The 22,856-nt window shown below is 45.2% G+C and overlaps 1 protein-coding gene across 3 annotated transcripts; it reads right to left on the bottom strand.

Annotated features, from left to right (window-relative positions):
• Window positions 1–1,407: 1,407 nt before the first annotated feature.
• TAF15 (TATA-box binding protein associated factor 15) lies at window positions 1,408–21,597 on the bottom strand. 3 transcript variants are annotated; one of them, XM_080982986.1, is made up of 16 exons: window positions 21,426–21,595; window positions 18,704–18,743; window positions 16,509–16,560; window positions 13,881–13,971; window positions 13,683–13,794; window positions 12,536–12,894; window positions 12,189–12,300; window positions 7,316–7,350; window positions 6,628–6,660; window positions 5,542–5,651; window positions 4,425–4,554; window positions 3,763–3,861; window positions 3,463–3,550; window positions 2,883–2,971; window positions 2,678–2,762; window positions 1,408–1,863 (listed from the first exon to the last, which is right to left on the bottom strand). In XM_080982986.1, the coding sequence occupies exons 1-16, from the start codon at window positions 21,433–21,435 to the stop codon at window positions 1,824–1,826; spliced, it is 1,485 nt and encodes a 494-aa protein (XP_080839112.1). In that variant the 5' UTR covers window positions 21,436–21,595; the 3' UTR covers window positions 1,408–1,823. The 3 variants fall into 3 exon arrangements, with proteins under 3 accessions (XP_080839112.1, XP_080839113.1, XP_080839114.1); XM_080982987.1 differs by lacking the exon at window positions 13,881–13,971 and having other exon boundaries at window positions 13,683–13,835; window positions 16,509–16,607; window positions 21,426–21,597; XM_080982988.1 differs by lacking the exon at window positions 13,881–13,971 and having other exon boundaries at window positions 13,683–13,835; window positions 21,426–21,596.
• Window positions 21,598–22,856: the final 1,259 nt, after the last annotated feature.

The following is a 22,856-nucleotide window of genomic DNA, read 5'->3' as shown; positions in this document are numbered from 1 at the left end:
CAGGGATGGTAAGATTTAAGAAAGTAAGAGACCAGGTATGGCCTGGACAGCATCTTAAAAAGCAGAGACATCACCTTGCCAACAAAGGTCCATATAGTTAAAGCTATAGTTTTCCCAGTAGTGATGTATGGAAGTGAGAGCTGGACCATAAAGAAGGCTGATTGCCAAAGAATTGATGCTTTTGAATTATGGTGCTGGAGGAGACTCTTGAGAGTCCCGTGGACTGCAAGAAGTTCAAACCTCTCCATTCTTAAGGAAATCAGCCCTGAGTGCTCATTGGAAGGACAGATTGTGAAGCTGAGGCTCCAATACTTTGGCCACCTCATGAGAAGAGAAGACTCCCTGGAAAAGACCCTGATGTTGGGAAAGATGGAGGGCACAAGGAGAAGGGGATGACAGAGGACGAGATGGTGGGACAGTGTTCTCGAAGCTACCAGCATGAGTTTGACCAAACTGTGGGAGGCAGTGGAAGACAGAAGTGCCTGGCGTGCTCTGGTCCATGGGGTCACGAAGAGTCGGACATGACTAAACAACTAAACAACAACATGGCGCGGTGGATAAAGTTGGATTAGGACCTCACAGGGCTACTGCTGCTGAGTTCAGGTCCTCAATGCCTCAAGGACTGCCTCTCCCCATATATACCTACCCAGAACCTGCATTCATCCTCAAAGGGCCCTCAATGAGATCTGGATGGTAGCAACATGAGAATGGGTCTTTTCACTGGTATGCTTGGAGCCATCACTGACTAAATGTAGGTGCCAGGCAACAAAACACTTTTGAGCCAAATTTTTAACCTGGTTGACATTGTGGCTTCTAAGTGGGTGGGATTTGTTAATGCAGCTTTTCATGCCCATCAATGTTTTTAGCTTTTATTTCATTTCCGCTCTATGAAGATTTTTATTTTTGCATTATACTGCAAGTTGCTTTGAGTTGTTATTTTGTGAAAAAGTGGCTAATAAGTGCAATTGTGATAATGACTGGATACATTCCACCACATACAGAAAAGCTGTATAAATTTGGTACTGCCTACAACAGTTATTATCCCAAGAAATCTTGGCTTTTTGTTCTTTCTTCCCCCACCCTCAGGAGTTTCTTGTTCTCTTTGAGTGAAAATATATACTTGTATACGGACAATGTCTAGTAAAATTTCTAGAGGCGAGGGCCCTTACAGCTTAATGCCTCTCCCCCTCTCCCACTTGTAAATTTAAAAAAAGTTACAGTAATATATACCGCTTTGCCAAATTTAGATGAACTGCCAAATACTGTACAGCTATTCCCTCTCCATATTTTTCTACAACACAGATTCTGCAAAGAGTCCCAAGTATCCATGAAGTTCAACACTTCCTTCCTAAATACACAGGGGTTGCTGGGGGTTCCCAGAAAAGGGCGGAGAAAACAAGCCAAATGTCACAAATAAACAATCAGCTTTTATTGTTTGAATTATAAAACATGTCAGATTTTTGGCAAATATTTTACAATTTCATTCCTTCTTTTTTTCAACAGCCCGTGGAAGAGAGAGCCTTCTTTTCTTTTTTTTAGGTGATGGAGAATTGGGGGTGGTGGGAGAAGGGGGAGGGGAATGATGGAAATCAGAAGATGAAAATTTTGATGGGCTTGCTTTAAAAGTAAAATAAAAAAGGAGGGGGAGGAATCTTACCCAAGTTCCCTCCCACCAAATAAAAAAAAAAATCCAATTTCACATTTAATTCCACTATCCAAAAGAGGCCATGTGGGGTATAAAGCAGCAGGCGAAACTCAGCAAAGTTTGCTGTGAAAAGCCGTCAGAAAGATGGGGTAGGGAGGGGGGACCTTCACAGCTGTTCTTAGTAGGGTCGGTTGCGTTGATCGCTTCTGAAGTCATTTCTGGAAGAGAAAGAAAGGAGGTTTTTTTTTCACTCAGAATACCTTCCTGTCCAGTGACTGCACCCTAGAACCAGCCACCTGGACCTGGCTGGCACCCTTGCAAGCAATAAAAGTCTGGACAGCTTCAGTGGGCCAGGTGTAAATTTGTGGCCAAGGCACCCTAAGCCAAGCCTGACCTTTCCAAAGAACTTCCCTTTTCTCATCTCCTTCCTCCGGCCTTTGACTCCTGAGATGTGCATTTCCAGGATCCAACCTATGCTTGTGGGTGTTGTATGTTTTAACCGATTTTAACTCTGAATTTTAAAACTGTTGCAACCCGCTCCGGGACCTGCTGGTGAAGGGCAGGTAACTAATCATCATGATCATCAGCATCTCCTGACCTGTGGCCTATCTAGACATAACACTTTTGTTTTTAAAACTGTTCATTTTACTGTGTCTACTTCTTTTTAAAGCTTGTTCATTTTTATCAGTAGCTTCTTCTGAATATTTTAAATTATTCTATGAAAAACACTTGCTTTTTGGGGGTTGGTTGGTTTTACAATCAATCCCTCATCTCAGGGAACTATGGGAAACTGGAGCTATGTAAGGGGGAATCAGGGGCCTCCTAACAGCTCTCAACACCTTTCAGAGACTACAACTCCCAGGATTCTTTGGGAGGGGGAAAGCCCTGGCAGTTTAAAGTGGTATGGTAGCGCTTTAAATGTAGGGTGTGAATGTGGCCAAAGACGCAATGATGGGGAATACTGATTTGGGTAAATCCCAGATCTAACATGCCCTTTGGTCATTCTAATAAGTAAATAAATTCAGCACTGACCGGCCTCCCATTTTTCCGCCAAAGCCACCGCCTCTGCGGCCTCTGAATCCCCGGTCGCCTCCAAAGCCTCCCCGGCCGCGGAAGTCTGTGGGGGGGGGAAGCAAGATGAGCAACACAAGGGAACACTTTCTCCAAGCTGTGGCATCCTGTCCCCACCCCATTTCTGGCGTTATGGTTTGCTTTGGGGTTGTTGTTTTTTACACACCTCCTCCTGATGGATGCCCATCATCCGGCCTGGGCTCATCGCACTGATTGCAGGAATTTCGACGGGCAAAATTCATATTGCCGCAGCTCCTGAAGGAAACAAGGAAACATGCGCTTTAGAAAGTGCTTTGGATTTTTTAGAGGGGGACACTTGGAAATGCTAAATTGTGTTGTTGCGATTTTTGTATATTGCGTTTATTTTCATTACTTTTGTTTCCAGCCCTGTGACTGAAAACATATGAGGAGCAGACTACAAATACCATCAATAAAACAGAATGCAATAAAAATAATAGCCAGTGAGGTGTAGTGGTTAGAGTCCTGGCTGGGCTAGGACCTGGGAGACCAGGGTTGAAACTCGGCCATTAGGCCCACTGGGTGACCTTGGACCAGTCGCTCACTCTCAACCTAACCTGGACTCAGCCCCCAGCCAATGGTTAGGGATGATGCAACTCTCGAGTTCAACTTCATCTGGAGGGCCACAGATACCCTATGCTGCTCAGCTTGCATTGCAGCTTCCTATGTTCCAACATGGAAGAAGATGAAGCCGTTATTCAGATACAGGCCTAAGGATAAGAACTTACGGGTTGGGGCAAACCCAGTCACCACTTTTGGGTTCTCCGCCTCGGCCCTGGAAGCCGCCGCCTCTTCCGAAGCCCCCTCCTCGGGAACCTGCCATCACAAATACATTGCAGTTAAACCAAAGAAACACATGTGGGTAGGACTTAGCCAAAAAGCATCAGAATGGCCTCTGTTCCCTGCTTCAGAGAGAGGGACAGCCAAAAAGAGATTTGGGGGACAAAGTTGCTCCCACGCTCAGTCTTGAAATAGCAGCACCTCTGGATCACATGGAAATATGACCAGGGAGGCGGTTCTGTTCCTACCTCGGCGACCACCGCCACCACCTCCATTGCCTCCTCGCAGGAATTCAGGCCGTCTGGTTGCAAAGGAAACCCTGATAACACTGCCGTTGAATTCCTTTCCTGCAAATAATAATAATAATATTTTTTTAAAAAAATTAAAAGGAAGGAAAGAAAAATCCACAGCTGCTCAGGCACAACAATGAAATAGAAACCTCCCATCACAGATCCTAGGAGAGATGGCTAAAAGCTCGGTTACTTGCCTGAGGATATGTACTCCCTGTGCTCTCACCCCCCTCCCAAAAAAAACCAGCTCCAAAAATCTGAGGCAGCTTTCCTCAACCTTTGGTTCCCAAATGTTGTTGGACTACAAATCCCACCATCCTTCGAACATGGGCCGTGCTGGCTGTGGATGATGTGAGATGTTGTACTACAACATCTTGCGTCTCAAGGACTCTATGTTATAAAGTAAAGCTAGTTGGTGCTTACAATAACCTTTAAGTCAGGAAAGGAGAGAGAGAGAGAGAGAGCAGGGCAAATAAACAGGCCATGAGTTCTCCAGATCCTGTTGTGAAAGAAGTCTCCAGTTCCCCCTCACTCTTGATCTTAGTTGTTTTAAGACTGCTGCATAAAAAGGAGGAGGGGAATCATGCACTGGCTACCGAGAGGAAGGCGGCCAGTCTTACCATCAAACCAGTCGATGGCTGCCTTAGCAGACGGTGGGTCATCAAAAGACACTGTCGCTTCGCCCTTTGGCTTCCCAGTATCCTTGTCCGTATAGAGGTTAATCATGAGTTTGCCAGTTTTCTTGTTAGTCTGGGAAGAAAAAAGAGAGAAAGGCCTGTCGTCACCCTCCATATAACACGAACTGCTGTGTCTGGCATTGTTGGTGGGGGACTAATGTGGGGCAGGACCACACAGTGTTATGGTTCTGGCTTTCTCTGATCTTCTAGACATGGCAGATTGTGTGACTGGTGCCCATGGCACTCTCTCAAATTTCCAAAATGTGCCGCTGACCTAAGAAGGCTGGCACCTCCTGCTCTGGGGCACCAGCAACTAGAGAAAGGCTGTTGGGTGCCAGAGGGGTGAATCTCCACCCACACATCAAATATATATCTGCAAACATGTAACAGCCATGTTTTTGCAATGGATGTGCACATTGGTACAAGCGAAAATTTTGAGCGGAGGCTAATAGGTGATGGGTCTCCATATGGACAGGAAGTTGGATCACTAATCTTTTGGTCTTTTCACTCTAAGAACTTCCACTGGCAGAGATCCAGCAAGCAACTGCACCATCAAAAACAGAGGCCAAGTGACAGTGAAGGAGGAAAACCCAGACAGATTTTGGGAGTTGGTTAACAAGTGTTCATCACCACCAAGTCCTACAGGAACAAGAGTAACTTCTAGCTGAATCCATGAGAGTTAGGGAATGAAGTGGGAAGGTATAATTAACTTCTTGGACTCAAGACAGAAAAGCCAGCTGCTTTCCTACACCATGCCAGTGACTTCCTGAGATTGCCAGAGACCAAATTCAGACAGCTAAGGCACCAACACCAAGGTGTTGTGTGTAAAGAATAAGTCTGATGCCTGCCCTACAATTATGGACACCCACCAAGTCCAACCTTAAGTATGCTCCAATCAGAAACCTGAAATGCCTGTTTTCCGATTGGTCATCCTATTTAGGAGACGTACCTTGCTTTTATCCATTTGAGGATTTTGTTATGAACTCTCACCTGCCTCAACGGCATCATCCCCACAATCTTACCAGGTTTCTCTGGTAAGTAGTTTTACTACTTCACCCACCTTAATGACACCTATTTGCTTGAAATACTCCGCAACTTGATCTGTTGAAACGTCATCTCCCAGTCCTTGTACAAAGATGGTGTTGTTATCAGAGTTGTCAGACTCCGAATCTACATCACAGAGGAGCCAGAGTTATTTTAGAACCTGAAATAACTTCTGCAGGGGCCAAGCTAGAAGGAACAGATTTCCAAGACTACTCAAGTCAGAACAGTCACCATTGCATCTGAAAGGCTCATCGGCAACAGCCCACTATGGTATGGAAAGCTCTGCATGTATATGGGGAAGTTGTGTCAGAGAACTTAATCATTTTAAGTTTAGGAAATAGAATAATAGAACTGTAGAGTCGGAAGGGAACCCAAGGGTCGTCTAGTCCAACCCCATGCAATGCATGAACCACAGCTGAAGAATCACTGTCAGGTGCCCATACAAAATCTGTTTTAAAGCTTCCAATGAAGGAGAGTCCACCACCCTCTGAGGGAGCCCATTCCACTGTCTAACAGCTCTTACCCTAAGAAAGTTCTTCCAATGTTTAGTCAGACACTCCTGTCATTTGAATCAGTTGGTTCAGATCCTACCCTCTAACAATTCGGGACCTGCTCTCGGACAGGAATGATCAAATTACTTTAATAGTGGCTGAATTTTTGAGTGCTGTCCATGCAGAAAGACTAGGCCATTATAAAGAGATTTAGTGGTTCTTAATTGATCGGTGAGGTGGTAGTGTTGTATTGCATTATTTATGCAAATTGATTTTATCTGGAGTTAAAGATCTGACTGGGACAAACTTTGTTATGTTGAGTTCATATTTACACAATTTGTATACAGTGTTTGTTTGATAATGTGTGGTTTGCTATGCCTAATAAAGGATATTTCATTTCCTACCCTCTAGAGCAGCAGAAAACAGGATCGCTCCATCTTCCATGTGACAGCCTCTTACATCAGCTCTCAAGTCTTCTCTTCGCCAGGCTAAACATAAAGCACCTAAGAAGACTGGTGCACCTCCCCGTTGAAGAGGAAGACTGCTGTGTGCCACCCTTGAAAGTGAAGGAAATTACAGAAGGCTGTGGAGCTATATGCTGATGTGCTTACCTGTGTCTGGCTTCTGCCCATAATCCCTCTGACCTGAGAAATGGTTGAGAGAAAAACCAAAGGGTATTTTAGCCAAAAATACAACAACACCTGACGATACACAAACTGACAACGTAAATGAATTCTGAATTAATGAAAAGGTATATGCAACAACCCTTAAGCCGAGACAAGATTTAGAAGAGATGATTAAAAATGAAGGAAGGTGCATCCAAGAAGAAAACTGGTCACACTTTTTTTTAAAACCAAAGGTTGTGGCATCTGCCACCTAGTTTTATGGGGTGGGGGGTCATCTTGTGGGTCCTGGCTGGCCATTCTCAAGTCGTGTGCCGCAACTGTTCTCTCATTGGTAGGTTTTGCTTAGCAGAACTTTGCATTACGCGCCACTAAGTGGCAAGGAAAGGAACAACAAAAAAATCCTTTCATGCAAATGGACAAAAGGAAGAGAAAAGAAACCGGAATCCTGGTTTTTAACTTTATTATTACGAGCAACTTTTTTCTTTTTCTTTTAAAGCACACGTACACACCAGCCTCAGCTCAAAGAGGAAAAACAAAGAGAACAACAAAAAATAAAATGCTTCTAATGGAACATGGTATTTGGTGGCTTTTAAAGACTGTTATTTATTTATTTATTGGCCTTTTAATGTGGAATTTCCACTGAAATGTTTTATTTCCGATGCTCAGCACTTACCACCAAAATTTTTGAAGCCACCTCGGTCACCACCACTGTAGAGGAAAAATTGAAGAAGTGATTCCTTCTTTTAAAGTCTCTACACCCTGAGCCCAAGGGCTCAAAAGCCACACTTACTGAATGTTACCGTGCAGCTGCTGAATGCGTCCCCTAAGAACTGGCACACACTCCTTCAGCAAGAAATAACACATGCTCAGCTCCTGCTCTGGAGCTCTTGTTAGTCTCATTGATTAAGAGAATAGGGTAGGTATGCAGGTGTTCCCAGGCCCACTTCTGCAGCCCCAAATCCCAGCAGTAATTTGTGAGATGCCATTTACACCTGGGATGCGCTCAACAGGTGTGCATGTGAAGACCAGAGCTGCAGCCACCATCCCACTGGGTTTGTTTCTTGAGCTCTGTCCTAAACAAACCATGAGTTCTGTTCAGACCAAGGAGTTTATTTGCTGTGACTGGTTGATCATGGGGTTTTGTTTTGGGGCAGGGGTGTGTATATTTTTAATTGTGCACACGCTTGAGGGGAAAGGTCTGATCTGTCCTTTGCAGAAGTTTATGCACACTATATAGACAGCAGGTGCATGATAAAGAAATAAAGAATAGTGCAGTTTTCTATTCACAAGGGCACAAGCCAGAGAGAATGCTTGAGTAATTGCAAAAAATGTGTGGGTGTGCATATGCATGAGCGGGGGTGGGGGAGAAAGGGGATGACTGTTTCTAGGCTAACAGCAGTTATTCTGGACTAGCAGTCACATTGTTTGACAAGGAAGACCTGGGCTTAAATCTCCATCAGTCATGAAGTTCACTCTCGGCCAAGCCTCCCTCTCAACCTAACCTTCTTCACAAGGTTGTTGTGAGGATACAAGAGGAGGAAGTTCTCTGTGCCATCCTGAACTCATGGCAGGAAGGGTGGGGTAAAATATACTCTGGCTCATTTTTTTAAAGGACAGCCTTTCACGAGTTTGGAGAAATGCCACCCTCTGGCTTCCAATAAAATCTGCATTCTTAACTGTGCAGCACAACATTTGGGTTAGGTTCGATATATAGGTTCAAAGCCCCAGCAGCCTATGAAGCTCACTCCGTGAACACGGGTCAGTCATTCTGTCTCAGGCTGAGGCTGGTCAGTATTTGTCAGCCTATCCTAACTCATAAGACTGATGTGAGGATAAAAAAAGGAGGGAGGGGAAGCTTGTAAACCACCCAGAGCGCATTGGAAGGGTGGGATAAAACAATGCAAATAAATAAATAATTCTGGTCCTAAAACCTAGGCCCAAAAATACATCCAGTTTTTAAACTCCAATCCAGGAGATGCTTCACACACACAAAAGGACTGACCTACAGTCATGAGCAGACTCATTCCTTATTTGGGAATTATTTTACATATGCGAAGGGAACAAGGGAACAAGCTTCAGAATGCCAACCTTTGCTCTCATTCAAGCCTCCCTGCATTGCAAGAATGACTCCAAGTCTTATAAACAGAGAGGTCACGTTTGGAACCAAACACAGGGCTGTCATATCAGTTTGGGAATGTCATGGCTGCCCCTCTACAAGATCTGGAGGCTTTCTTTTGCTTTTTAAAAAACAGGATTCAGATTTTCAAATTGCTAAAAAAATACGAGTATATCCAGATCCAAGTAAATGCAAAAAAAATAATTGTTCTCAGTAAGAGATAATAAAGATTGGCTACATTCGCATCATACATTTAAAGCGCTGCAACTTCCCCAAAATAATTATGGGAGCTGTGGTTTGTCATGGGGGCTGCAAGTTGTTAAGAGTCCCCTATTCCCCTCCGAGAGCTACAATTCTCCCTTTTCACAGGGAGCTGTGGGAGGGGAAAACTGACCTCCTAACAACTCTCAGCCCCCTTAAGAAATTCCAGCTCCCAGAATTCTTTGGGGGAAGCCAGGACTGTTTAAACACATGTCTCATAGAGCTTTAAATGCATGGTGTGAATGTGGCCGAAAAGTCTAGAACGCCAGTGAGGTTTGCTGGACATCAGAGAAGGTCTATATTTAGAGATACTGACACACAACAGAAATTGTAACCAGTTATAGACGGTTATTTTAATAGTTGTGACCTACTGCACTCAGCTATACCACTCACTCACCCACCCACCCAACTCCTCCACTCTGAACCTGAGCAAGCTACAACCAAGCGCTTCTGAACCACTGCCCTTTCCTTTCTGTGTCACCAAAATACACTCTTCCTCTGCCCTCAAGCAGCAGCGCCTGGTTTCTGTCCAGCCGCACTTTGTAACTTAAGCTCCCACAAGGGCTTGTCAAACACTTTAACCTGAGGCACCGAGGGAGCAAGAAGGCAAAGCCCTCTTCCATCATCAGCTTAAGTGGGGCCAGTGCCTTCTCACTTTCCACCCAAACAAGACTCCAACCAGTGGCAGTCCCATGTGGCCGCAAAGCACAACCAACGTTCCTTATCTCCTGACTGGTAGGGACCTACTTCACCAAGTGGCACACTATTTATTCTTATTTAAATTTAAACTGTAAGCCAGTACTTAACTCCGGAATTTGCAGGTAAAGGGATTCATCAGTGCATAATTTAAAGCAAGGTGGGGGGGGGAGAGAGCCTGCCGCTGCTAGCATGAACAATGGTCAGGGATGATGGGAGCTGCAGTCCAGGAACATCTGCAAAGCTCCAGGTTCCCTGAGCCTGGTGGCCAGGAGATTCAGCTGCAGAGAAGGCAGGTGGAACACCAAAGGCCAGGGTGAAGGAACTGGTTCTGCCCAAGGGCCACATTCCCTCCAGGAGCAAAATGGCAGCGGTGGGCAGGGCAAAGGCAAAAGTGAGTGAAGCAACAGGCGTACATTTTACCTTTGGACGGTACCTTTTGACACCAAGACCCCTCTCTATCCCCCACCCAGGCAATCAAGAGTTCAGGGACACATTCCAGTCAGGCAAAAACATTCAAGGAGAGTATGATGCAGGGCTGGTGAAGGGGATGGCCTGGGGAAGATGGGGTTTGGCTGAGGGAAAGGATGTGTTTTGGAAAGAGTCCTGTAACCCTAATCCTATTTCCTACACAAGCATCAATGGGCAACCTGAGCTTCGGCCTGTCACATCTCAACAGGCATGCTACCTCTCTCCATCATGGCCTGTCTAGATGCAAGCTTGCATTCCAGCGGCAGGGAACCCTTCTCAGCTAGAAAGCTGCACCCCTTCATGGACAACATCCCAGGGGCCACGTGCTAATGGTAGCAAGCGCGGGAATAAGCAGCCATGAAAGAGAATGGGAGCAAGAAGGCTGTGGACCTCTGGGAAATAGGGTACCTTCCAGCCACATTAAAGCCAGACATTTATACACACACAAACCTCTCTTCATCCCCCACCCAAGCATGAATAATCACCACAATTTAAAGGACACATTCCAGCCAAGGGAAAGCATTAGAGGTGTGTATGGAGTGGAGCTACTGAGAGGTCTCAGGTTTCCCCACATATATTCCAATCTCTTTGGAAGAGCAGCCACCACTGCAAATCTTGTTTAGCAATGTGGAAACATTTATTGCCCATCACTGGCTTCACACAAACTGCTTCAGATATAGCCTGCACTGTCTTGAAGTTGCCATGTGACAAGCCTGCTTTTACTAGACTCTGCTCTGGTAAGAAACTGGCCACAGATAGCCAGCCACACAGACAAGCAGAGAATCCCTTCTGTCTGGGCAGGAAAGCCAGTATATCCCTGCCTGCCGTAAATACTCCACAGAGCTCACGGAGCTTCATCAAGCTGGAAATCAACCATCCTAAGTTGGGTTTGAGAATCTTAGCTGCTAACATAATTTAAGGGAATGCTTGCTAATCATGAACAATAGTAAACTATTAATTATATTTTCAGTATCGCTTGACATCATGCTGTCTTTAATAGTCAGAATTGCTTGACTAAATCATGCTGATATAGCCTTAAGAACACAGCAGCCAGGGCTTGTATGCTCAACTTTAAATCATTTCCCTAAGGAAGAGTGTTCATCCATTTGGCTTGCTGAGGTATAAAATGGGGAGAAAAGCTGGCATGACATTATGAACTGGGCCTGGGAGAAACCAGGCACCCAATCCCAGCTTAGGCCCAAGCTTATGGGTGTCTCAGTTCAATGCCCACCAGGGTCGCCAACTGAACAGAAAAAAACCAAGCTCAACTTGTTCCGGTGGCCGTAGCCTTGCTGGGGTTTTCAGGACTTGCACAATTCCAACTGTGGGGCAATGCTTACTGACCTCACCCCAGAGCGCTCACTGTCCATGCATGGGGGTGGGGGCGGAGAACAGACATAGGTTCCCCATGTGACTTTAAACCTGGCACGATCAAGGTCACACTTTAGATTGCTGACCCACAAATACTGTGGGCAATGGGGCTGGCAAGGAAGAATGGCAGGGTAAGGCCAGGGACCCTGACTAGAGTCATTTAAGTCATAAATGCCTGAACAGGGCTTATAACAGCTGTTTGACAGTTTTCTCAAGGTACAATCAGGCCAAGGTGCTGTTAAAAGGTGAAGGACCTGTCAGCTGAGAAGAATCATTGCCCGCCTCACTTGTTAAAATGAACCATCAAGTGTAGCCGAATTCTTTGCTGAAAGTATGGCTGGATCCTACTGGTCAACAGGCACTGGAGGTGTCCCATGATACCCCGTTATTTTATCTTGCAGAAAGAGATTCCATTTCTACATTGGAGAACCTTGGTTTGTATGCTATTCACACCAATTCTGTCCAGTTTTCAGGCAGTACCCATCACAGAGTGCTTGAAGAAGAAAAAAATCCACTGCCTTCAAATCTCAAAGGCTGAAAGGTTTTTGCATGAGCATCCACTCAAGCAAGCCTGAAAAATAGTGGGGAAGGCAGCCACATACAACCTCTGCAGCTACTAAAAATCCTTTACCTTAAGCCCAACATCGGACCTCTGCTGTCAGAATCGAACCTGCTTCCACCTCCTCGGGGCCCACCATAGCCTCTGTTGTCTTCGCCATACCTACTCTTCTCACGACGATCATCTGAAGAATTACAAAGCAGTTACTGTGGACTGATAGACAAGAGGCGTCTCCTAACAACTAGGCACCCTTAACGAACTACAGCTCCCAGAATTCTTTGGGGGAAGCCATGATGGTATCATAGTGCTTTAAATGTATGGTGTAAATGTGGCCTAAGTGACCCTGGAGGATTATAGGCTACCGAAGCATGTGATGCTGCTTTCGTTAAACATTTCTGAGCAGCCTGTGCAAGGCTTACCTTGCATGTTCTGGCCATAGCTTTCCTTCTGCTGGGATTGGTAGGACGGCTGGTTCTGGCCATACGATCCTGGCGGCTGCCCGTAGTTGGACTTCTGGTTGTAGGAGCCTTGCTGTGGCCCTAAATCGTGCTGCTGGTCGTAGGAGCCTCGGTTTTGGCTGTAACCTGATTGCTGGTCGTACGAGCTTTGCTGCTGTCCCTGCTGGCTGTAGCCCGACGGCTGGTCAAACTGCTTCGGCTGCTGGCTGTAACCGGACAGTTGGTCATAGGACCCTGGTGGCTGACTGTAACCTGAGGGCTGGTTATATGAACCTGGCTGCTGCCCATAGTTGGACTTCTGGTCGTAGGAAGTCCTGTTGCTGAAGCAGAGGAGAAAACTGATGAAGAAGCATGACCGAAATGTGCAGAAGTTTCGTCGGCTTATTGACAATGCATATGCAGGACAGAGTTCCAAGGCAGTCAAGACAAAGGCAACTCAGATCATTATAGCACACTTTTTTGGCATCTGGAGCACAGGAAGCTGCTCAATACAGTCACAGCACTGGCTCATCTAGCCCACTGCTGTGTACCGTGAAATGCAGCCCCTCTCCAGGGCTTGAGACAGAGAGTCTTTCGCTATCCTACCCAGAGATTCTGGGGATTGAACCTGGGACATTCTGCACATAGAGCAGATGCCCTGTCACTGAACTACAATGCAGGAACCACTGCTGAAGAATCACTGTCAGATGATCATCCAACCTCTGCTTAAAAATCTCCAATTTCTATCAGCCCAATTTCAACCAACCCCATCAAGACTAATTCCTGGACGGCCACAATCATCTCTGCTTATATCGTAACGACAAGCAGAATCCCAGCTTAACTCACCCAGCCAATAATCTACACCAGCAATTTTCGCCCCCCGAAACTGGCAGAGAACAATGGAGATTTCATTGCAGGCATATAAATGGGCCCAGCAAAAGCCTAAGAAAGCCAGAATTAATCTGAACCCCCCCTTTCCCCCCAATCAGGATGCCAATGCAATCTTTCTACAAGTTTTCACTGCTTCACAACACAGAGAACTTTACAGCAGTTGTAGCTGGAGGATGTTAGTAGTTAAATTAGTGACATACTTTTATCAGGTTCAGGCAAAACAAGTCAGTCTCCTTACCTGCCTGATGGCTCTTTCTGCTGCCCCTGACTGCCGTAAGACTCCTGGCTGTAAGAGCTCTGGTTCTGATTTTCATATCCCCCATATCCTTGCTGGCCGCTCTGCCCGTAACCTGAAGATCCAACAGGGAACGCTTTAGGTAAACAGTTGCCCCTGAACAGTGCACACGTACAAAAATGTCAGCATGCTCAGCCAAACCTGTCTGGGTCTGTCCATAGTTTCCTTGATAGCCTCCATAACTTTGCCCATAAGAGGAGCTCTCCCCACTCTGCTCATAGCCAGGATAGCCCTGCAATCGAACAGGAAGAGGGCAAAAGAGAAGTCAGGCCACAGACATTTGTGGAGACCAGGGAAGTAAACCAAGACAGCCACTACAGCGGTATGCTATGGGCAGGGAAACCTGGGTTTAAATTCCCCGATTAGCCACAAGGCACAGTGGGTGGCCTTGGGCTAGTCACAGGCCCCCTGACTAACCTACCATACAGCGTTGCTGTTATTTATTAGGTTTTATATAACTTAGAAGCCAAATAGGCTTCTAAGCAGCTGTGAAGATTAAATGGGTATCCCACTTTATTTTTTTTAAGGGTTTATATTTTCCAAATAATTGTATCCCACTTACCCCTCACTCACTGGCTTCACCATTTTGTTTTGCTGTTTGCTTTATTATATTGCAAGGTACAAATCTTCTTCATGCCATTTTGGCAGAAGGGCTGAGGTGTGCCAACAACCCTAGCTATGTGCAGGCAAAAGTGGGATATAAATGTGATTGTGACATCAATCAGTCCCAGGTTGAGGAGGCTGAACAGGGAAAGCTATAGACTACCTCTGTTCTTGTGGCTCAAGAAAAAGAACCCTCTGAAGTCTGGAGTAGCTGGCAGCACCAATCCGCCAACCAATTATCACAGGAGCGGAGAACCTTCAGGACCTCTCCCAGGCCTCCACAGGCTGTTCTGGCCAAGCCATGCCCATATGCCCTATACCTGACATTGCATGTGATGTGAGGTGCATGGCAGCTTAGTTGCCTGGGTAAATTATACATCAGGAGAATCAGCCTTATAGTACACTGATACAGATTCAACTCTGGCCTGGAAGGACTTTCCACTCTACGAAATGTAAAGGTAAAGAACCCCTGGATGGTTAAGTCCAGTCGAATTCAACTATGGGGTGCAGCGCTCATCTCCACTTTCAGGTCAAGGTCATTTGTCCGCAGTTTTTCTGGGTCATGTGGCCAGCATGACTAAACCGCTTCTGGTGCATGGGACACCATGACGAGTGCCAGAGCACATGGAAACACCGTTGACCTTCCCACTGAAGTGGTACCTATTTATCTACTTGCACTGGTATGATTTCAAACTTCTAGGTTGGCAGGAACTGGGACAGAGCAACAGGAGCTCACCCCATCGCATGGATTTGAACTGCCAACTTTACAATTGGCAAGCCCAAGAGGCTCAATGGTTTAGACCAGTGTTTTTCAACCACTGTTCTGCGGCACACTAGTGTGCCGCGAGATGTTGCCTGGTGTGCCGTGGGAAAAATTGAAAAATTCGAAAGATTTTTTTAAAAAAAAATTCAAATTTTCGCCCACTAGGCGGGCGCCGGACTGTGTCCTGGGTATGGGGGGGGGGGGTTGACCCCACCCTCAGCCAGCAGGGGCGCCGATTGTCGCTCCTCAGGGGGACACCCTCCACTTTTCTGATGTCCGGGCTGTGATAGGTCCAGACTCCAGCCTGGACCTATCACAGTAGGACATCATCTTCCGACTTCCTTCCCGCCCAAGCACAGTGTGCGCAGCAGCGGAGAGAAGAAGACGTCACAACTCGAGTCACCAGGAGGACCGGAGAAGTTGTCATTTTATTTCTCTTCAGTCTCCACTGAATGCCTTGACTGGGTCAGGGACCCTTATAGCTCAGCATCAGTTGGTGGAAAGGACATGACTTTACAGGAGCAGGAGGAACTAACTGAACTGAGACAAAATCGTGGTTTCAAGCTAAGATTTGCTGATCTACCTTTGGACAGTTTTTGGTTGGATACTGCCAAGGAGTTCCCCCTTCTGGCAAACAAAGCTATTTTGACATTGCTTCCATTTTCCACTACATATCTGTGTGAGATGAGCTTTTCAAGCATGATTGCTATAAAAACTAAATACAGAGAGAGACTGAGAGCTGTTGACGAAGAGCTACGTGTGTGTCTTTCTTCGATTCCAGCCAGAATATCAGCTTTGTGCTCAGCCAAACAGGCCCAGGTTGCGCACTGAATAAAGTATTTTATAATTTTTCATATTTCTGTTTACTTACTATTTCATAATAAAGTAATTATAAAATACTTTCTTTGTGTTTATTTGATTCCTATTCAAGAGAATTACTTTATATATAGTCAATATAGGCACAGAGTTAAATTTTTTAACATTTTCTAATGGTGGTGTGCCTCGTGATTTTTTTCATGAAACACGTGTGCCTTTGCCCAAAAAAGGTTGAAAAACACTGGTTTAGACCACAGCGCCACCCATGTCTCTCCACTCTACCATTACCACTCTACTATAACATGAGGAATAACTCATGATAGAGTGAGATCGTGCTTGCTTTTAATGGCAAGCACTCTATCAATCCACATGTATATTTTCTGCAGTCTAAATCTCAAATGGGCTCTTTCTTTTGTATCTTATTAGTCACACTTGATCGTTCTTCCCACAAAGTTCACTCAAATACCAGCTGTCTATCTCTCTCAAGAGGACCAAGAAAGACATTGATTACGCCATGATCCTGTCATAAAAAAATTGATGCTGTGATTTATTTTTTAAAGCAGCACAAAAGTGGTCATTTTGCTCACCTGTGGTGCCTGTCCATAGCTTTGATTTCCTTGATTGCTATATCCTGTGTAGCTGGAAGAGAAGGTGGCAGAGAAGTGTTATTTCCACACAGCACCTCCCTAGGGGCAAAAAGAAGAATTCACATCTATCTGAGCATCCTGCAGCATCTTAAAGAGCAGTTCTTTGTTGCAGCTTAAGCTTTTGTGAACTAAAGCCAACTTCTGGCACACAAACGTTATCCACAAAACATGAAGTTTAGGGAAGGGCACAAACTGTTCTTGCAGAGACCTAACTGTGTTCTTGTTGACCAGCAGAAAGTATAGAAACCAGTGACTCTGGAAATCCCTAGTGATGCCTTCTAGCCAGACGTGGCACACGGTCTGGCACTTTGTTCTCTTTGGAAAAAACATATGCACCTGGGCTCTTTAGAGCAGCCTTCTCCAACTTGGTGCCTCCATATGTTTTTGGCTGCAACCCCCATGATCTCCAGTCACCAAAGCTGTATCATGCTGGGGCAGATGGGGGTTGTAATCCAAAACATCTGAAGGGCACCAGGGGAAGGAGAAAGCTCTAGAGGAATTACTGAGTTCCTTTTATAGCACGTCAATAAGTGCTAATTTCCCACTGGACCAACTTCGCATCAGAAGTAATTTGCAAAGAACGCCTTCACTTAAGACATCACTTCAGCACAGACTTATCTCTACAATTTGTACAGCTTTAGGCATTTGAAACCAGACCAGCGGTCTGGCTTATTTTTGCAATTCAATCTGCACCATATGTAGATTTTTTTTTTCCACATTCAGGAAGGGCCGTAGTTCAGTGGTAGAGCGTTTGCTTTGAATGCGGGAGGTCCTAAGTTTACTCCCCAGCATCTCCAGGTAGGCGTGGGAAATATTTCTGCCTGAAACCCAGGAGAGCCACTGCGAATCAATGTAGATAATGCAGAACTAGATGGACCAATGGTATGGCTCAGTTTGGCAGCTTCCTATGTTGCAATAAAACAAACCTTGTTTAGACATATATGCACACACTTTGTGACTAGAGCTGAATTTTACCCACAGCAGTTGAGGCTACTTTATAGATCACCACTTTAATTGTGCCATCCAAATGAAAAGTTTGAATTTGGGGGGCCATCCAGTCATTTTAATCAATACAGTACTGTTAGTATATAAAACCCTTAACAGCTTGGAACCAGCTTACTTGAAAGACTGCCTTACCCCAATTGTGCCCGTTCAACAGCTTCAAAATGTGAAATGGCACTTTCACAAATTCCACAAAATGTTAGTTACACGCTTGCAAGGAATCTATCCTTTTAGCATGACACCTACTCTCTGAAACTTTGAGCCTCTTATTTTTAGGTAGGCATCACTGCTGTACAGTGGAACCTCGGTTTAAGAACAGTCCTGTTTACGAGCTCCACAAAACTGGAAGTAGTGTTCCGATTTGCGAACTTTACCTCGGTCTACAAACGGAAACGGAACAGTGGAAGGGCACCGGTGGTGAGAGGCCTCATTAGGGAAAGCACATCTCAGTTGAAGAACAGATTTGGTTTAAGAACAGACTTCAGGAACGGATTAAGTTTGTAAACTGAGGTACCACTGTACTGCTTTTGAAGCCTGCTAAACCCTTTTTTTGTTTAGGCAAACCTATCCAGGTGAGCAATTTTATGACATATTTTTGTTTCTAAACTGTTGGTTTTATCTATACAGTATTTGATAAAAGTTATTATGTCCACTTGTTTTTAAAGTTTGATTTTACCAATATTTTCTTATGAATGTTTTATACTGTTTTTATGTAAACCGCTTAGAGGTTTTTCTGATTAAGTGATATCTAAATCTTGTTAAATAAAGTACTGTAAAATAATACAGAACCGGGCAGGAGAGAAAGGGATATAAGGGACAGGTATTTGTACTTGTTTCCCTGTGAGGAAGTACACAAGCTGTTCTTTTTACCTGGTTGGGAGAGCGGGACAGGCAGGCTAAATGGTAACACTGAGCAAAAGGGAGGGTGGCAGAAATGGCTTGGACATAAACTGTAACTCTGCATGTGGGAATTTGAATGGAGGAAAACGATTCCAAAAGAGAGAGGCAGAATGGTAACTACCAACCTTCCAAAAAGCCTCAAGAAGATAACAACATATTACACAACATGGGGGTTCTTGTGTTTTTCTCCACAGGTTTAAGCCCTATATTGTATCATCATTAGATTTGCATACCTTTGTTGCTGATCTCCAGAATGGCTGAAACTTCCAGAATCTTAAAGGAACAAAAACAAAAATAAATTCCAAGTAGGCACTTATATAAGAAATGAACTTTTCAGCCAAAAATTATGATGAACTGGTTATTTGTGATGAGGAGCTCAATGATTTATTTTACATAACGAAAGCTGGCACAACCTCTTGGGAAGTCCTCTGTTCAGATGATTTCAGGCTCTCTTGCAGGGAGGCATGTGTGTTGCAATGCTGCTCGTCTGCTTTTAGAAGCAGGGCATCACATCCATACCATACATTAAAGCACACTGTGTTCCCCAAAGAAGCATGGGTACCCCCACAGAGCTACAATTCTCAGTGCCTTTGAACTACAGTTCCCAGGAGTCTATAGGAGAAGCCATGTGTTTTAACTTTATGATATGACTGTGACTAGGGACTTCTAAATTGTATCAGAGCAAGGCTGCCAATACCAGGAAAAACTGCCCGAGCTACATGCAAATGAAAATTAACATTCAGGCTTGATGGGATCTTCTCCTAGAACCCCAAAAGCCACCAAATACAGTCAAATGTGAAAGACAAACATGTAGAATTAAAGAATCCAGAGTCTAGGGCATTGTTCTAAGTACAAGAACTATTCCAAACAGCTGAGTGAAGGTTTTGGCCTCTAGCTTTTTGTCTGCTCCACCACTACCCTTTTTTCATATATGGCAGGGCTGGGTAATATCTGGTTTTCAGTATCGCAATATATCACCAGCTAAACATCACAATATATCACAATGTCTGAAATAAGGATGGAACTATGTAGAGGCAAACACGTGGCAATAGTCTCCAAAACTTTGCAAGAGGTGGGAGAACGTGTGAAGGGGAAGCAAAAAGTAGCAGGGAATGACCGGATCTCAAAGGAGGTGTAGCTTTCCTTCTGCCAAGAATGGAAAGAGGGGTGTGGATGGCTGAATGCTCACTGGCAAAGGACCATCATGGAGTCATATTGGATTTGTAGGAGTGACAGTAACTCTGTTCCCTGCTCCATTACAACCTGATAATGGGAAGAAAGTCTAAAAGAGGCCCAGCCTTATTGCAAGAATAGTTCCCTGTACGTGTTTTTAAGAGAGACTAAGAGAGACCCTCCTTTAAAGCCAGTCTTAGATAAATATCCCAGTCCACAAACCCTCACACGCAGCTGCAGTCCTGCACAGAACGGAAGATGAAAATCCCAGCATGTTCATCTGTGGAAAAGATTGTTGGTGCTGGGGTTGAAAGGGTGGGGGACACAAGATAGAGGAAGTTCAGATGTGAGGCCAAAGTTCACAGCGCTTGACAATCATTGCCTTAAGTATTTGTTTTTTCGATCCTCTGTTAGAGATGTCAGCAACTGGAGATGAACAATTGAGAAGACAGGTGGGTACTTGTGCTGAGCATGATTTCAGACACAGTGAATGAGGTGTGCAGTATCTACAACTATAAATAACTCATCTTGGATATCATTTTAATATAGGTGCATGGCTAGCCATGGTGAACAGCCACAGAACCCTCTTAAAGATGCTTGTGCCCAGCAGAAGTTTGCAATGTGTTTCCAAAAACTGTTTTGCTTCCCTCCTCCCTTCAGTTACAAGAAGCCTATTTCCAACTTGAACTCCCACTGCGAAAGAACTCTAAGACTGCAACAGCCGCTTGGAAAGGGCTATGCTCTGACCACCGTCAAACATTCCACACAAACAGCAAGAGCACATATGCCTCACAAGCGTCCCCCATTAGTAGCCAGCATCATCCTTAACGCTTAAGAGCAGCCTTCCCAAACCTGATGCTCTCCTGATGTTTTGGACTAAATCAGCCGCAGCAAACATAGCCAGTGGTCAAGGATGTTGGGACCTGCAGTCCAGCAAGCATCTGGAGGACCCTGGCTTGTGGAAGGAGATAGGACTATATTGTAGTTGACGGGCTGAGGCTGAGAGAGGAGTAGAGGGAACTGTTCATATTCCAGCCACGCAAAAACACTCAAGGAAGGTGTGAAACACTGCCAACGAAGGTTGCAGCCTGGGGACAGCACGAAGGGCCAAATAAGGAAACCCAGGGGGGCAAATTTGCCAGAAGTTTCCCAACCCTACCATAATATCATTATTATATTCAATCTTTTCAGATCCAGGACCCACCTTTAACTCAAACATATCTGCATGGCAGTGGTGCTCCTGCTGCGACCCACCTTGTATCAGACATGACCCAGTACTTGATCCCGACCCACTAACTGAAGACTACTGTATTGCCTTTCCCAAATTACAAAAACATAAAAACTTCAAAATATTACTATAAAGCTGTAAAACACTGAACTATTGCCAACAACATTTTTATTACTATTTTAAAAAATAAAATAATATTGCTATTATACATCCTTCAAGGATTCCAATTTAAAAATAAATAAATAAACCACAAACTGAGGCGCCATTCACGCCTCGACTGGCCAAGAATAGTCCCAAGGGGCCTTGAGCACGTGAGACGAGTCAGCTGTGGGGCGAGCGCGCAGGCGCACTCGTGGGTCAGTCCAGCGCAACCTTTGCAAAAGAGCCTGAAACTTGCGGGAGGAGTCATTGCGCAGGCGCAACCCTCTCAAATATGGCAACTGCCAGACCCGCTGGGGTCCTTCCCTCCTCCCAGAGGCCACGCCCCCTCCCGCCTCCCCCTCAGTGACAGCCTCAAGCCCCGGTTTCCCCCAGCGAGGGAGGCGGCCACCTACCCGACGCCATCCCTGTCAGCGACCCCGGCGGGGAAAGGTGAGGCGGGGGGAAGACGCGGGACCCCGGACAACCCGCTCCGTCGGCCACTCGCTGACTGACTGACTCTGCCAGCAGCGGCAGCAACAGCAGCGTTGTCGACGCCGCCGTCGCTTCGGCTGCGGGGCGGCGCAGCCAATCAGAGCGGGCGGCGCCTACCAACTGATCAGCGCGCGCAAGAATGGGGGGGAGAGAGATAAATAGGCGTGTTGGAACATACCTATTGACGCCCTGCAAGGGTGTGTGCGAGAGAGAAGAGAGAGCAAGAATATTGTTCCAATCGATGACGGGCGGGGAGGTTCCGTCCATGTTCCAAAGCGGGCTGTACCACTTTTGTGTACAGAGGAGGAGAGGAAGGGACTGAATGGAACGTACCACTGTGGCTTCAGTGAAATAATAGCTTTTGGGGCTCTTCAAAGCGAAGGGGAAATGTACTAATGCATTAATATCCCAGCTTTCAGCCAAGGAGCTCAAGGCAGCATATATAGTCTGTCCTCCGCCTTTTTATTTTTTACTCACAACAACCTTGTGAGGTAGGTTAGATTGAGATAGTGTTCTGCCTAATATCTTTATGGCAGCGAGAATTTGAACTTGGATCCAGTCCAAACACTGTAACCACTACACACTGGGTCCCCGTAATTAGTGAAGAGGCAAAACTGTGATATTAAACTCTGTGTGTGATATACACACCATTTTAGCTTGCTTAGATTTGAATGCTGGGGAACCTGTGAAAATAGAAGCTTTATACCAGGCATTCCGTTGGAAATGGCAAAAAAAAACAAAAATCCATACAATGTTGATATCAGCTGTTGAAATCAGTGCAGCCATGAAAGGTTCAGTTTACTATCTTGATTCAAAATTACACCCAATTATATCCAAACACAGACGAAAGTTGCCTCCTTAACCTCAGGAGCCATCAAGCAAAATTTAGTGACGATATCTTAAGAAGTGTCCAAATAAACAGAGGACCAACAAACAACTTTCCAAACAGTAGTAGATAAAGTGTCTCTGACAGTGTGCAGAGTGCATTTGGCTGTGTAATCAGAGCAATTCCCTCACACATCCTAGCAATAAGGGTTCATGCCTCAGGAAAGCTGTCACCTCTTTTCCCCCACAGGCATGGTTATTGCGGCCTTTAGCTGCTATACAACAGATAGAAATTCTAAAGGTGTAGCTTTCTTGGCCATCACCATGCCATAAATTAATAGTACTGTACAAATCTAGTTTCTGTGCTTTTAACAGCTGCATCACAGTCAATGCCTCTTAACCTAATCCACCTCAGAAGGTTGTTGTGAAGATAGAATGGGTGGGTGGGTGATCTGTAATCACCTTGAGCTCCTTGGAGGAAGGGTAGCATAGAATATACTATTTTAAAAAATAAAATGACAGCAAAA

This window comes from Podarcis pityusensis, assembly GCF_964106645.2.
Source record: "Podarcis pityusensis genome assembly, chromosome: 15".
NCBI lineage: Eukaryota > Metazoa > Chordata > Lepidosauria > Squamata > Lacertidae > Podarcis > Podarcis pityusensis.
This window is presented reverse-complemented; position numbering and strand designations above follow the sequence as displayed.